Source organism: Nicotiana tabacum, chromosome 4, assembly GCF_000715075.1.
Source record: "Nicotiana tabacum cultivar K326 chromosome 4, ASM71507v2, whole genome shotgun sequence".
NCBI classification, from domain to species: Eukaryota; Viridiplantae; Streptophyta; class Magnoliopsida; order Solanales; family Solanaceae; genus Nicotiana; species Nicotiana tabacum.
Window position 1 is genome coordinate 90,255,411 of NC_134083.1, and position 15,736 is coordinate 90,271,146.

The 15,736-nt window shown below is 39.6% G+C and overlaps 1 protein-coding gene across 1 annotated transcript in view; it reads right to left on the reverse strand.

Moving 5' to 3' along the window:
• Nucleotides 1-1,710: 1,710 nt before the first annotated feature.
• The window catches only part of LOC107765341 (putative ABC1 protein At2g40090), a 35,826-nt gene continuing 21,800 nt past the window's right edge, over nt 1,711-15,736 (reverse strand). The window contains exons 6-12 of the mRNA XM_075252179.1: nt 12,655-12,691; nt 10,871-11,089; nt 5,921-6,032; nt 4,131-4,222; nt 3,867-4,046; nt 3,171-3,284; nt 1,711-2,374 (exon numbers count right to left, since the gene is read on the reverse strand). Of these exons, the coding sequence (XP_075108280.1) occupies nt 2,174-2,374; nt 3,171-3,284; nt 3,867-4,046; nt 4,131-4,222; nt 5,921-6,032; nt 10,871-11,089; nt 12,655-12,691 (955 nt within the window). The 3' untranslated portion in view covers nt 1,711-2,173. The remainder of the gene's footprint in view (nt 2,375-3,170; nt 3,285-3,866; nt 4,047-4,130; nt 4,223-5,920; nt 6,033-10,870; nt 11,090-12,654; nt 12,692-15,736) is intronic.

The window sequence follows — 15,736 nt, forward strand, 5'->3', positions numbered from 1 at the left end:
CAAGTATTTTGGTTCAATAATCCAAGAAAATGGGAAGATCACCAATGGTGTCGCATATTGTATTGGAGAGGGATGGATGAAATGGAGGTTCGTATTCGGTATCCTATGTGATAAGAATGTACCACCAAGACTTAAAGATAAGTTCTATTAAGTGGTTGTTAGACCAACTATGTTGTATGAGATAGAGTGTTGGCCAATCTAGAACTCACATGTTCAGAAAATGCAAGTAGCAAAAATAAGGATGCTTAGATAGATGTGGGCATACAAAGAGAGATAAGATTAGAACGAAGATATATGGGGCAAGTTGGGAGTGGCCCCCGTACGTGATGGACAAGATGCAGGAAGTGAGGCTGAGATGGTTCGGACATGTGAATAGGAGGAGCACAAATGCCCCAGTAAAGAGGTGCGAGAGGATGGTAGTGATAGATTTAACTTCTAAGGAAAGGTAGAGGTGGACCGATGAAGAATTGGGGAGGGGTGATTAGACAGGAAATGACACATCTTCAGCTCTCTGAGGCCATGACCCTAGATAGGAGAACTTGAAGGTCGAGAATAAGGGTAGAAGGTTAGTAGGTAGCCGAGCGATTTCTCTCTTTTCAATTGGGAAGCATGGTTCTAGTTTAAACCACCTTAACTACTTCTCTTTTATTTATTAGTATTATTTTAGTATTCTAGTATTATCTAATTTTTCAATTTTATTACTACTATCATTTCTTTTGCTTTGGTTCTCTTTATTATTTTTGCTCGTAATACTTTTCTTTTATTTTCTTCAGTATTTTCATCATAACTTTTTTATTCATGTATTTTTCAAACCTGTTAGGTTTATAAAATTCTTTTTTTGAGTCGATGGTCTATTAGAAATAGTCTCTCTGTCTCACATAAGGTAGAGGTAATGTCTCAGAGGCGGATACAAAATTTAAATTTTATGGGTTCAAACCAATTATATTTTTAAAGTTATGGGTTCATATCTACTATATGTTATAATTTTAGTAATTTTTTACACATAAAGTTATACTCCGCACTGAAAGTACTGGGTTCAGTTGAACCCAGTATCAAAGGGCTGGATCCACCCGTGAATGTCTGCATACACTATATCCTTCCCAGACCCCACCTATGAATGAAAGCACACTGGGTATGTTGTTGTATTGCCTCTCTTGGCTGCTCAATATTGCTAGTGACTTTAGCAGGAGTACCAATATAGATTCGATATCACCAATATAACTAGCCCCCAGTTAACATGCAACAGTCTTTATCTTTTTTATATATACTTGTGAGGTATTGTTCGTGACTTTAGCAAGATACGTGGTTGTTGCAGGAATTTGGTAGCAAAGTTACTCCGCATGAGGTTTGATGCACCTGCGCCATTTCAGCTCAAATAACAAAAGTAAGCTAAGTTTTGAACGAAAGAAGAACTTGTGGGCTATCAAATACGTTAAATGATTCTTCATCTCTTTTAACTCACAGGATGACAAGTCACTGATTGCATCTCTCTGAGAGGGGAGGAATGGGAGCTAAAACAGACTGTCGTTTATTCCAAGGGTACACCTGTTAAAACAGCAAAGGGCCAATATTGCCCATGAAACTATACGAAATGCTACAAGGATTAGAAGTTAGCACCCCCCTCCCCCCCAAAAAAAACGTGAGGGTACAAACATCAAGAGTAGGAGTACTCAAAAAGTTAATGTCGTGAGAGCTAAAGTCGCAAAAACAAAAAACAAAAATTGCACATTTTATTGCCAACTTACCACAATATTCCACAAGTAGGGGTAACGTTTGCGTACACACTACCCGAGACACCATAGTGTGGGATAATACTGGGTATGTTGTTACCACAATATTCCAATAAATATGTTCTCATCTTACGATATCCTCTAAAGGATTGTACAACCAGAAGCCGCTCTTTGGACTAATCCATTTTTCTGTTTCCCTTTCCTACTGTAAAAGAATCATTCTGCTTAAAAAATGTAAACGCGACTTATTACAAAAGAATTGCGATCTTCCAGGCTCTGCTCCAACGGGAGATCAAGCTGAGAGGATGAGTTTGAAAAAGAATCGGTGTATCCGCTCTCTAAATTATAACAAAATTCCAGATTTACCATCTCCTGATTGTTAGTTGCTTTCAGTATGTCAGCTCATTCACGGACATCCAATAAAATTGGAACAATACTTGCTTTCACAATGTCAAGGCTTTCCGAAGTTGCAAAAGCCACACTGCTATATGCATTGCGCAAAGTCGGCCTTCCAACAAAAACTTCTGTACCCAAAAATTGATCCAAGATAACAACGACCTCTTTTGCGACAGCATAGACTCAAGAACGGCTTCAGATGAAACCCTTCCAATGATCAAGAATGACTCAAGAGAAGGCCCTTGAACCTGTTGATAATGCATGAGAGAAATATCAGTTGATAATTCCTGAAGTCAGGTTAGAAAAGGGAAGAAGAAGAATTAACCTTAATAGCCGCTCACTTAATCACTTAAACTAAAAGTAGCCTGGGGATGTATAATATATGTGTAATCCATGTATAGTACGTGTATAACCATGTACAATCAGTGTATGATCCATGTGTACCGGCTAAAAAAAGGAAGCAGTGAATTCGGCCGGCTATTTATGTAAAGATCCCGAAGAAGAATCCACAAGATGCTTCATATAGCAAATTCTTTCAAGAGAGGACAAACAATTTGGGAATACATTCATTTACTAGTTTCTTTAAAATCAGCTTTTTTGGTAGTTCTAGTTATGAAGGTGTTGCAACTAATCTGACTGATATATTTCTAAGATGCAATTAAAATGAAACCTTTTGGAAGACAAGGGAGGGATTGCCTAGTGGTTATGATCTATTGATCTTCCACACCTAACGTGGGGATTTCGAGTCACCAAGGAACAAGGTGGAAACATGCCACCATTGGGCTCACAGTTTTGGGTAATGGATTTTACATTATCAAAATAAAAAAAATAAAGAAAAATAAACCTTTTGGAGAAGGGATGAAAGTTTTTTCCTCAATTTGCCGTCTCAGGAAGGTTGACAGTTAACTAAATAAGGGTCGAGAAGTATTGAATTTCTTATTTCAAATAAGTTGGTTTATGAATCCGACAAAAGAAGGTTCTCAGAGTTTGTAAGATTTTCATTCTAGTCTAACCATATTAATAACAGCAAAAATAAACTCGTACCAATGACCCATTAACTGCTCGTAAGCAGTCATTTGTCTTGAGCATTAGAAGAATAACCCGGGGCAATCTCCTCAGTAGTTCAGTGATTTGCGGAAAATATTGAGAAGCATACATCTGCGGAACAACAGAAATAGTTGATAAAAGCAAATGAAATTAGAGAGATTCAGACCTTCAGTGACAGCAGGCACTAGGACATATTAAATAATAAGAGAATACTTGGTGTTTTACAAGGTAAATAAGACTTCTCTGTCACAAATCATTTTCTCTTCCTATCTTTATTTCAACATAGACCCAAAAAGAGAGGAGCACAGACAGGAAGAAGTTACAGGAGTTAAGGTGAATGCACTATAATTTTCACACAAGCATTACATGATACAGTACTATAATGTTATGTTTGCCCCACAAAATTCAGCTAAAGCTAAAATGAATCAGCCTGCATGACAGAAATATCTCTGTAACCCATTTTACTTACCGGCTTTTTTGAAAATATTCCGTGCAGACTATCCAGAAAAAATAAAAAGGAATTAAGGAAAATATTGCATTGCTAGATAATAAAGCTAAGCCGCCAAAGCTAAGGAGAAATAAGAACTCATCCTAGATTCAGGGAGTGCTTATTTTATTTTCTCCCTGAATCTAGGACGAGATTCTTCGGAGATTCATAATCTTAACTAGCTCCATACTGATAGAATAAGTCACCTGCAGTTCTGAACGGTCACTGTCCGTGCCTTTGACAACAAGATGATCAACTGAAGGATCTATCACTTTATTCCATGGCCTCATTGTGAGAATCCCAGCAAACAATGCGTAAAGATCGTCTCCAGCACCCAGCTTTACACAATTTTCCTTTATTCCATTGGCATCAGAATATACCAAAGCCTGCAGTAAATGCCACATTGTAATGTTAATAGAACGAGTAAACCAACGGCTGTATATACAACTTATCAAGGATATGCAATTCACCTTCCACAGTGAAGCATAGTTTATTCTGGTGTTGTAATCAAGTTCTTTGTATAACCCATGGTCCAAAAGTATCAACTGGGGTTTTCTCCTCCCTGTGCAAGATGGATAAATATAGAGAGAAAGAAACTACACAATGTCATCTTCATTGCTCAAGCAGACATTGAATCTTTTTTGGCAACCATTAAAGCTCATCTCAGGACTGATTAAAAGAGTGGAAAGAATATTAAAACGCGTAACTGGAGAGTGGATTCTGAAGAACCACCTTGTCCATTCCTGAGCAAAAGGAGATTTTTGGATCCTAAATTGGATCTGCTCCTAGTCCGAACACTTTCAGGGTGAGGGACAAGGAAACACATGGCATACATGCATGAAAATACGCATTTTTTATGAGATCTTAAAGGGTTTCACTGAAGCAAAGGGACAAAAAGGATACACCCGCATACTAGAGATTTCGAAGGGGAAAAAACAACCAAAGAGGTTAAGAGTTCCTAATCACGATGCTCATAAGCCATTTATACAAGTTGGCATGAGAATTGTGCTCCAAAAAACAAACAGAAAACATCAGGATCAAGTCCTCTTTCACTGATCTTTCATACCATTTTGCATGATCTACTTCGGCCTAAGTAAAGGTAGGGTTTGACAGTTCTGAGGGTACCAGGGATGGATGAGTTGATGGTCCATGTCTTTTCCATAGATTTGTAAATGTTAAATCTTTCATCGTAATGAACAGTTAAGCTCTGTTTGTATCCTAACATGGTGATTGGATTCAAAAAGCTTATAAACAAACTTAAAACCAACTTTTGGGGGGTGAACAACTCAATTTGGTATCACAATTGCTTAAGTTTTGGATATCCGCCCTTGTCCAGACTTTATGGCCGGACAGTTCCTTTCTCCTCTTTTCTTTCCTTACCCTTTTATTCAATTCATATGGCCAACAAAGAGATTCCCTTTTTTGTTTATTGACCAAGTTGCTAGCAAATAGAGATATTCAGTTGATATTTCTCGTGATCTTTTAACCAACATCTACAATGTCTTAAGGCTTCAGTCATAATGTTTCAGAAGTTTATAACTGAAATCCAGATACAGAAGTTTTTCAAAACCAAATCTTTTTAAAATTAAATCCAAATACACACAATTGTTTCCGGAAACCAAATCCAAAATCAATTCTTTCCAAGCAAATCCCTCAACCAAATCCAAATGGGATCATTTTTAGGTTCACATAGTAACTATAGCTTGACCTAGAACAATTGCATTTGCAATTTTGGAGGTGAAGTATCTCCAGTAGGCAGAGTGGTGGGTGGAGATAAGTCCCCCAATACCCATCCATGCCCACCTTATCTCCATCCTTCAAGATGGCTCACATGCATCGTATTGACAAAGCTTTACCTCCCTAACCTATGTGCAGGCAGACACAGCAAACAGCAGTTTATTCACCTTTGAGGTATGGTGCCACAGATATAACCCAAAAACTGCAACCAATTTGCCTCTCTAGACTTTGTGGGACTCAAAACTAAATCTCCTTAAATCCAATAATTTGGAATGAGTTTGAATGGTAAGAAAAATATTAGAAAGAAAATGTAAGACAAGTGCACATAACTTCAATGCATGATACGTTTAAGATATTTCAACATTGGATAATTGAATTACAGACTTTTCATTAAAGCAAAAGGAAAGACAACTTTCAGCAATATCGAACTTAATTTGAAATTCCTTGGATAGACAGAAGGTATAAATACGATCCAACTCCATCAAGAAACATAACAATATTACGAGAGAGATGAAAGGCTTACCAAAAATGCTCCTACGGCTGGAAGGCAAAGGGCGGACTAGCAAGTTTGCAGCATGTGGATCACAATGCACAAAACCATGTTTAAACATCATTTCAGCAAAGGTCTCACTAACCTACATAGGTGGCATAATGAGCTTTTTATAATTACTTCAAATGAAAAGTATGAACTATATCAGAGAAACTGATGTACACCTATTGATTTAATCTTTTCAAAGAATGTCATGAGATAGAGACATCAAAGAAAAATCAACAGAAATTAAACATAATGTTGGATAATGATTAACCAAAAGTAAAGGTCCTCGCGTCAAGTCATGAAATACCCCAGTAAGGTAGTGTTAGTTTATAGATATATATAGTGTAGTCTTGTCCCACATTGGAAGAGGAGCAATATCTCCTTATAGTGTATAGCTATAAATAGGGACCTCTTGTATTGTATTTATCATCCAATATCAATAACATATTTTCTCTCGTGCCTTCTCATATGGTATCAGAGCATTAGTGAGAAAAGATCGTTGTGCGTCATTCTAGCGTTAACCGGGAAGAAAGAACTTAGTCATCGTGTAATTTTTTCGGTGACCTAAGGCTTGTCTAAGTGAAAGTTACTTTCTGTCGGTGTTGTGCTAAAACAACACCACCACGAGGTAGATCACCCTCCGACTACCAACCGCTGAAATTTTATCCGGCAGAAAAGCCGCTACGCTCCTCCACGCGCCGGCAACAACTTTTCCGGCGAGGGTTCCTGCCACTTTCCGGCCATTTTTTCGCGAAGATTCTTCAGGACAGTGTGCTCTCCTCAAAATTCCGAGCCTACCCATCTAATTCAAATCAAATTCCGGCCACTTTTATATTTTTCCGGCATGAACAGTGACCTTTCTGGCCATTTTTTGAAAATATTTCTTCAGGACAGCTTGCTCGCAAAGGAATTCCGAGTCTATCCATCCTGGTTACAACAAATTCCGACAACTTTGGAATTTTCCGGCTAGCTACAGTGTTTCCGGCGCAGAACAATGTTCTGTTTTCCTGCTTTGAACAGTGTTTTTCAAGCTATTTCTTCAGTTTTCTCACAGGAGTTACTTATTTCTACTATTTCAAGTTAACCCTACTACTACAAATTGTAGCGACATGGGAACCGATGCTTTGAATAGTCGGATGGTTTCTTTAGCAGAGTATATTGAGTTCCTTCAGTATAAAGCATGTAAGCAGACATCTTTTGAGATAGCTTCTGTTGTTCAAACAGGTAATAGCGTGACTTGTTTCTCCCAATCTTCATCCTCTGAATCTTGGGTCATTGATTCAGGTGCATCAGATTATATTTCTGGTAACAAATCTCTTTTCACTACTATTTCGTATTCTCAATCTCTTCCAAAAGTCACAATGGCCAATGGGTCTCAAACCATGGCAACTGCAATAGGTCAAGCAAGCCCACTTCCTTCCTTACCTTTAGATTCAGTCATTTATGTTCCCAATAGTCCTTTTAATCTCATAGTTGTTAGTCGCTTAGCCAAATTACTTAAATGCGCTGTTTTATTTCTTGATGACCATGTTTTTATACAGGAACGCAGTACGGGGCGGATCATTGGTACCGGGCGTGAATCAAATGGACTTTATTACCTTATCCTTGCTAAATCACATGGACTCACATCTTGTCTTCCTTCTACAACTTGTCCTGTTACTGATTCACCAGATTTATTACATAAACGGTTGGGACATCCCAGTTTGTCAAAACTTCAGAAAATGGTATCTGGTTTATCTCACTTGTCAGCTCTAGAGTGTGAGTCATGTCAACTCGGTAAGCATACCCGCTCTCATTTCCCTCGGCGTCTTGATAATCGAGCAGAGTCACCTTTTACTTTAGTCCATTCAGATGTTTGGGGTCCTAGTCGGGTTAGTTCCACCTTAGGATTCCGCTACTTTGTCAGTTTCATTGATGATTATTCCAGGTGCACTTGGATATTTTTGATAAAAAATCGATCTGAGCTGTTTTCTATTTTCCAGACCTTCCACGCTGAAATTCAAAATCAATTTGGGGTTTCTATTCGCACATTTCGTAGTGATAATGCCCGAGAGTATTTTTCTTCCCCATTTCAGCAGTTTATGAAATCTCATGGGATTATTCATCAAACATCTTGTCCGTACACATCTCAACAAAATGGGGTAGCTGAAAGAAAGAATAGACATCTTATTGAAACTGCTCGTACCCTACTCATACAATCTCATGCTTCGTTGCGTTTTTTGGGGGATGCCATTCTTACATCTTGCTATCTTATTAATCGTATGCCATCTTCAGCTATCTAGAACCAAGTTCCATTCTCTGTTATGTTTCCCCACTTACCTTTGTTCTCTCTTTCACCCCGTATCTTTGGAAGCACTTGTTTTGTCCATAACCTTACTCCAGGAACAGATAAGTTAGCTCCTCGTGCTCTTAAGTGCGTATTTCTGGGTTTCTCGAGAACACAAAAGGGGTATCGATGCTACTCTCCTGACCTCCAGCGGTACCTTATGTCCGCTGATGTTACCTTCTTTGAAACCCAATCATACTTCACAGGTTCAGGTCATCACTTAGATATTTCTGAGGTACTACCAGTTTCATCTTTTGGAGATTCAGTCACTCCAGCTCCACCACCTACAGCTCCAGTTGTAGCTCCACCACCTATAGCTCCAGTTGTAGCTCTACCACCTATAGCTCCAGTTCCACCACCTACGGCTCCGGTTGTAGCTCCACCACCTATAGCTCCAGTTCCTCCACATAATCCAGTTCAACCTTCTGCAGCTCCACCATTCTTGACTTATCATCGTCGTCCACATCCAGCATCAGGCCCAGGTGATTCACGCCCCGCATCAGATTCTGCACCTACTGCGGACTTGTCTCCTCTTAGTCAACCAATTGCACTCCGCAAAGGTGTACGATCCACACTTAATCCTAATCCCCACTATGTCGGTTTAAGTTATCATCGTCTGTCGTCACCACATTATGCTTTTATATCTTCTTTGTCCACTGTTTCTATCCCTAAGTCTACAGGTGAGGCACTATCTCATCCAGGATGGCGACATGCTATGATTGACGAGATGTCTGCTTTACATGCGAGTGACACTTGGGAGCTTGTTCCTCTTCCTGCAGGTAAGTCTACTGTTGGTTGTCGTTGGGTTTATGCAGTCAAAGTTGGCCCGGATGGCCAGATTGATCGTTTTAAGGCTCGTCTTGTTGCAAAAGGATATACTCAGATTTTTGGGCTTGATTATAGTGATACTTTCTCTCCCGTGGCTAAAGTAGCATCTGTTCGTCTCTTTTTGTCCATGGTTGCTGTACATTGGCCTCTTTATCAGTTAGACATTAAGAATGCTTTTCTCCACGGTGATCTTGAGGAAGAAGTTTATATGGAGCAACCACCTGGTTTTGTTGCTCAGGGGGAGTTTAATGGTTGTGTGTGTAGATTGCGCAAGTCACTATATGGTTTGAAACAGTCCCCTCGAGCTTGGTTTGGTAAGTTCAGCACAATTATTCATGAGTTCGGCATGACTCGTAGTGAGGCTGATCACTCTGTGTTTTATCGGCATTCTGCTCCTAATCTGTGTATTTATCTAGTGGTTTATGTTGATGATATTGTTATTGCTGGTAATGATCAGGATGATATTACTAATCTGAAGGAACATCTCTTTCAGCACTTCCAGACTAAGGATCTGGGCAGATTGAAGTATTTTTTAGGTATTGAGGTCGCTCAGTCTAGCTCAGGTATTGTTATTTCACAGCGGAAGTATGCCTTAGACATTCTTGAGGAGACTGGAATGATGGGTTGCAGACCTATTTACTCTCCTATGGATCCGAATGCTAAGCTTCTGCCTGGACATGGGGAGCCTCTTAGAGACCCTACGAGATATAGGAGGTTGGTTGGCAAATTGAATTACCTCACAGTGACTAGACCTGACATTTCTTTTCCGGTGAGTGTTGTAAGTCAGTTTATGGATTTTCCATGTGATAGTCACTGGGATCCAGTTGTTCGCATTATTCGGTATATAAAGTCAGCTCCAGGCAAAGGATTACTATTCGAGGATCAAGGCCACGAGCAGATTGTTGGGTACACAGATGCTGATTGGGCAGGATCACCTTTTGATAGACGTTCTACGTCTGGATATTGTGTTCTAGTAGGAGGTAATTTGGTCTCGTGGAAGAGCAAGAAACAGAATGTAGTTGCTCGATCTAGCGCCGAAGCCGAATACCGGGCCATGGCTATGGCGATGTGTGAGTTAGTTTGGGTCAAGCAGTTGCTCAAGGGTTGCTCAAGGAGTTAAAGTTCGGAGAAATCAGCAAGATGGAACTAGTGTGTGATAACCAAGCTGCTCTTCATATTGCGTCAAATCCGGTGTTCCATGAGAGATCTAAACACATTGAGATCGACTGTCACTTTGTCAGAGAAAAAATACTTTCAGGAGATATTGTTACAAAGTTTGTAAAGTCGAATGATCAACTAGCTGATATTTTCACTAAGTCTCTTACTGGTTCTCGTATTAGTTACATGTGTAACAAGCTCGGTACATATGATGTGTATGCACCGGCTTGAGGGGGAGTGTTAGTTTATAGATATATATAGTGTAGTCTTGTACCACATTGGAAGAGGAGTAATATCTCTTTGTAGTGTATAGCTATAAATAGGGACCTCTTGTATTGTATTTATCATCCAATATCAATAACATATTTTCTCCCGTGCCTTCTCATAGGTAGAAATGCGAAATAGCATGATAGTTTAAATGAGAGACCAAGTCAATCCAGGTACCTCAGAAGTCATCTATTTGAACATTGAAAACTGAAAAGGCGGGCAACTATACCCTTGGGACATGATGCATCCAAAAAACATGACCAATATACATAAATTGCAATATACTAGAAATGAAAGCTATAAAGCATCTTGACCAAGGATCCATGAAAGCTTGCCATAAATGAAATCAAACAACTTACCAACTTTACAACATCAATTGGCTGAATTCCAAATCTTTGGATGTTCTTCAAGTCATTTACTTGCGCAGCCTCCATATATTCCATGGTTAACAGCTTTGATGTGCTTAAATTCCAATATACCCTTGGGGCATAAACGTAGTCTGCAATACGAGGAGATAGCTTCCGAAAGTTATCCATACACTTTACGCTGTTTTTGGCCTCAACCAAAAAATCTAGTTCCTGATTAGACAACATTATAACTTATCAAGATTTTGTTAAAACCTTAAAAGAAAATTCTTCATGAAAATAAAAGGTATGAAAAACATTAATATCACAACAAAAGAAAATAAGAGAACGTATAAAGCAGATTATTGACAATAAGTGAAGAGAATTAAAAGAGCAAGCATAAGAGACATGAGTGGCGGAAAAGAAGATAGTTTGCTGAATGCCTGAATCTTTATAATTTCTGCTAACATGGGAATAGCACCTGCAATCACAGACTAGACTCAAGGAGTACGATATGTTCGTGTACCATCAGAACAATTCTACATGTTGCTGCAGCCTTTCCTTTCAACAACTATGTATGATCAACTAATCCATGAACACATGCTAATTTAAATTTTGCATCAAACAGGTGATACTTAAAAACGTACAGCATCGGCTTGGTCCTACTAAAGTTCAAGACCTCATAAGATGAGAATGAAGTCTCATATAGTTATAACATTTAAACATGCAAATGAGTGTTCTCTGACAACTTTCAGGGAATAACAGAAACACACCTTCGATTAATTTTTTCTGTAATATCTTAAAGAAACACAGTAATATTTCAAAAACATCAAAAAGCCATATCTGCAGCAAAAATTGACTTGCATTCTCAGGCTTCAGCTTACAAAATTGCAATAATTGTTATTAACTGCTAATATGTTTTGTATAGATCGTCATGCGTCTGGCTATTTCAAGGATTATGCCTGCTTTCAGAATGTTGACTCCAAGCATTTCAAAATTGATAATTAAAGATAAAGAGCACTATCTGAGTTTCCTATGATGTTTAAATAATGTAGTACATACATTAGAGAAGCACATCAAATAAGTTTTCAGAAGCTTATTTAGCAAAAAACTTTATTGAAACTGTTTTTTGAAGTTGTGATTTAAGAGTGTTACTTTTACTTATCAAAGCAAAAAAAGTTCTGCTTTGAGAGTGTTCTCCAAAGATTTTTTCCAAAAAAAAGACTCACGGACAAAACAATCACAAATCTTCAAAGAAGCTACAAATATCCAAACACATTTCCACAAACTCTTTTTCCAATTATTTTCAAAATTTATTCAAATTTTTTAAATTTTCTCTGTAAGGGACCTACCAAAGAAAATTTCCTTTTTACAGGAAACACGAAACAGTACCAAAATCAGAGCACCAGCTGGTACCTACTAGCACTAGAGCATACTTTCTCCATAATTTCAGGAGAAGGGGAAACCCCGTGTGCAAACTGTATACAAAAATATTAAAATCTTCTTGACTTTGAAAAGGAGAACTCATATGTATATAGGAATTAATGACTGCACCAAAAATATTCAGGAAACAAAAAGACTCCAGTACATGGGGACAAGAATTCTCAATGCTTTCTCATGATGCAGGTTTGGAAGACATCAAGATCAAAGGAGCTAAAAGACGCAAGAAAAGTTGGAAACTTAATAAAAGTCGTCCTAAAACATGCAGTGCTCACAGAATTAAGCACCCGTCATGAATAAGAGAAATGGAAATCAGTCAAATTGATACTAGGAAGATTTGACTGAGTTTCAGCAGCTACCTTAGGTATACTTTCACGAACTTCAGCAACCAACCACCTGCATTCTTCAAGGAAGCTTGGTCAGAAACAAACGCAGATCATAGTCAAACAAATAGGAACTAGGCATTGCATCATGAGTGTCCTTGAACTCCTTTTGAATTAAGGGTTTAGTTTTTACTTTTAAGCATCAATCTGATTAATGCAACATACTATTTTTTTTTATATGCATACGAAGACAAAACCAAACAGTATAATATATCGTGCAAAGTAAGTAGTTGGATATTGGTGTATACAATATATATGTATATATAAAAAGAGTCAGATTCAGATAGGTGGAAACATAGGCTCGTTGACAAAGAAGTCAATAGACTTGGTGGATATCTCTAAGAGAAGAGTTAATCTTGCATGTCTACAAGAGATAAAAGGGAAAAGGCCAGAGAGATCTACAATACAATACGGTTTCAAATTTGTGGTATAAAAACAGAAAAGGATGAGAATAATTGTAAGACGAAAACATAAGAATGAAGTTGCAGCAGTAAACAGAATTGATAGGATTATCTCATGGACTACTATGCAGATAGGAGACAAGACATAATTATTATTCTGCAAATAAGATTCGATGAGGCAACTTAAAATAAAATCTGAAAAAGATACAGATATCCTGGTCCAAAGGATCTGAATGACCAAAAAGGTCTTTATTGAGGAATCAGAATGGACAAGTGGGTAAATATAGTGATGGCTTTGGATAAATACGTGGGAATATAGTTATGGTGCTAGGAATGGAAAATGAAAGCCGGTTTTAGAGTTTCACTTAATTTATGATTTAAGTTTAGGTACCACCTACTTTAACATTTTCCATTTCTATTACTCTCTCTTCACCCTCTCTCTCTTCGCTCTCTTGACTGACCAAACGCTACCGTCCTTAGCACCACCTCCTCCAGCGAGTCACCGGTTTCAACAGGTAAGTAACCCTTTCTCTTCCTCTTCTCCTATCTTCTCTTCTGACCTTGTTCTTCTCGCCTCTGCCCTTCTCTTTCTGTTTCTTCTTCTCGTCTCTTCCTCTTCTCTATCGCCTTTCTCCTCTAACCCCTCCGCCGGCGACTGTTTGGGTCCTTAGCACCACCTCCTCTGGCGAGTCACCGGTTTCAACAGGTAAGTAGCCCTTTCTCTTCCTCTTCTCCTATCTTCTCTTCTGATCTTCTTGTTCTTCTCGCCTCTTCCCTTCTTTTTCTTTTCTGTTTCTTGTTGTGGTAGCCACCGCCGGCGACTGTTTGGGTCCAGATCTGGACGGTGACCAGTTCTGGGGTAACAGTGACAGCGCCGTCTCTTCTTGTTTGGAAGCCTGCTTGCTTGGCTTTTGTGTGCAGGTACATATTTTTCCGGCTACAATCAGAGGTCGCGTGAGGCTCACGCCCCGGCGAGAGGGAACAGCCGGTTGGCAGCAGAGTTAGGCGCGTGGAATCTGGGATTTGATTCTGCCGTGCAGCAGCAGCTACGACATTGGAAACCGAACCTGTTATCAAACTGCTGGAGAATATCAAGAAGAGGCGAGTGAAACCCTCGTGCCGGCGAAGAACAGCAAAGACCAGGGCAGAGGAGGCATGTGGGAGTGAGTGGAAGGCCAATGTTACAGCAACGCCTCGACATCCAAATCGGTGATCCAGGTTCTATCCACCTGGAGTTGGTACCTCCGGATCTCCTGTCTCCTTTCTCTTTCATTCTTGCAGAATTGCTTTAGATAACAGTGCATATTTGTTTGTTTGTAGTTTCGTGCATTGGTCCTAGTAGAGTACTTATCTTCTTGCTTGTAGTATCGATTTGGTATTTTAGTTTAAATTTTTGTACATTGCCTATTAGCTTGTTGTTGCTTTGCTCTTATCTGTTGCTTTGCTTCTACTGCGTTCTTTATTAGTCGTTGTGCTCTAATCGTGGTTAATCTATTTAGCTCAATTGCATCTGTTTACGAACCTTTTTAGCACTCTTTAGGGTACTTAGTCTCACATACCTTGCTGCTAATATCATCCCTAGTTCATTAGCCGAGCCCATACTTCTGTGCCTTTAGATCATTAGTTCGTCGCTACTTCTGTGATAGTTTGTGCGTAGAGTGTATTAGATTATAGTGGCTGTACTGAATGATGGCAGGGTAAGATCATGTCCTCGGAGGGGTTCTCAGGGGGGTGGGGGTGTAGGGGGCAAGAGGGGTAAGGGTAGTAAGGATGCCTCTAGGTTGCGAGTTGGGTCTTGGAATATAGGGACTTTGACTGGTAAGTCTGTAGAGTTACCGAAGATTCTCCATAAGAGGAAGGTCAATATAGCTTGTCTACAGGAGACTAGATGGGTGGGAGATAAGGCACGGGATGTAGATGGGTTTAAGCTTTGGTACTCTGGACGCGTGGGGGGCAAGAACGGGGTAGGTATTTTGGTTGATAGGGAACTTCGGGAGCTCGTGGTGGAGGTTAGGATGGTGAACGACAGGTTGATGGGCATTAAGCTAGTTATTGGGGTTTTACTCTAAATGTGATTAGTGCATACGCACCTCAAGTGGGGTTGGATGGGGAGGTCAAAAGGCGTTTTTGGGAGGATTTTGACGAGGTTGTATGTGGTATTCCGCACATTGAGAAGCTTTTCATAGGAGGGGACTTCAATTGCCAAATTGGGGCAACGTCTGGGGGCTACAATGACGTGCATGGCGGTTTCGGTTTCGGAGTTAAAAATGGAGGTGGTACGTCCCTGTTGGATTTTGCTAAGGCTTTCGATTTGGTGATTGCTAACTCTAGTTTCCCGAAGAAGGAAGAGCACTTGGTCACCTTTCAGAGTTCGGTGGCCAGGACCCAGATTGATTATCTACTCTTCAGGAAGTCTGATAAGGGTCTGTGCGCGAACTGTAAGGTCATCCCGAGTGAGAACCTCACGACTCGGCATAGGCTTCTGGTCATGGACTTGGAGATCATGAGGAAGCGAAGAAAGAGGGTTGTATTTGGTCTACCTAGGATCAAGTGGGGATTTTTGACAAAATACAGAGCACAGGAGTTGGGAGATAAGTTGTTGGCTATGGGAGCATGGAGGAGTAGTGGGGACGCGAGTAGTATGTGGACCGCGACTG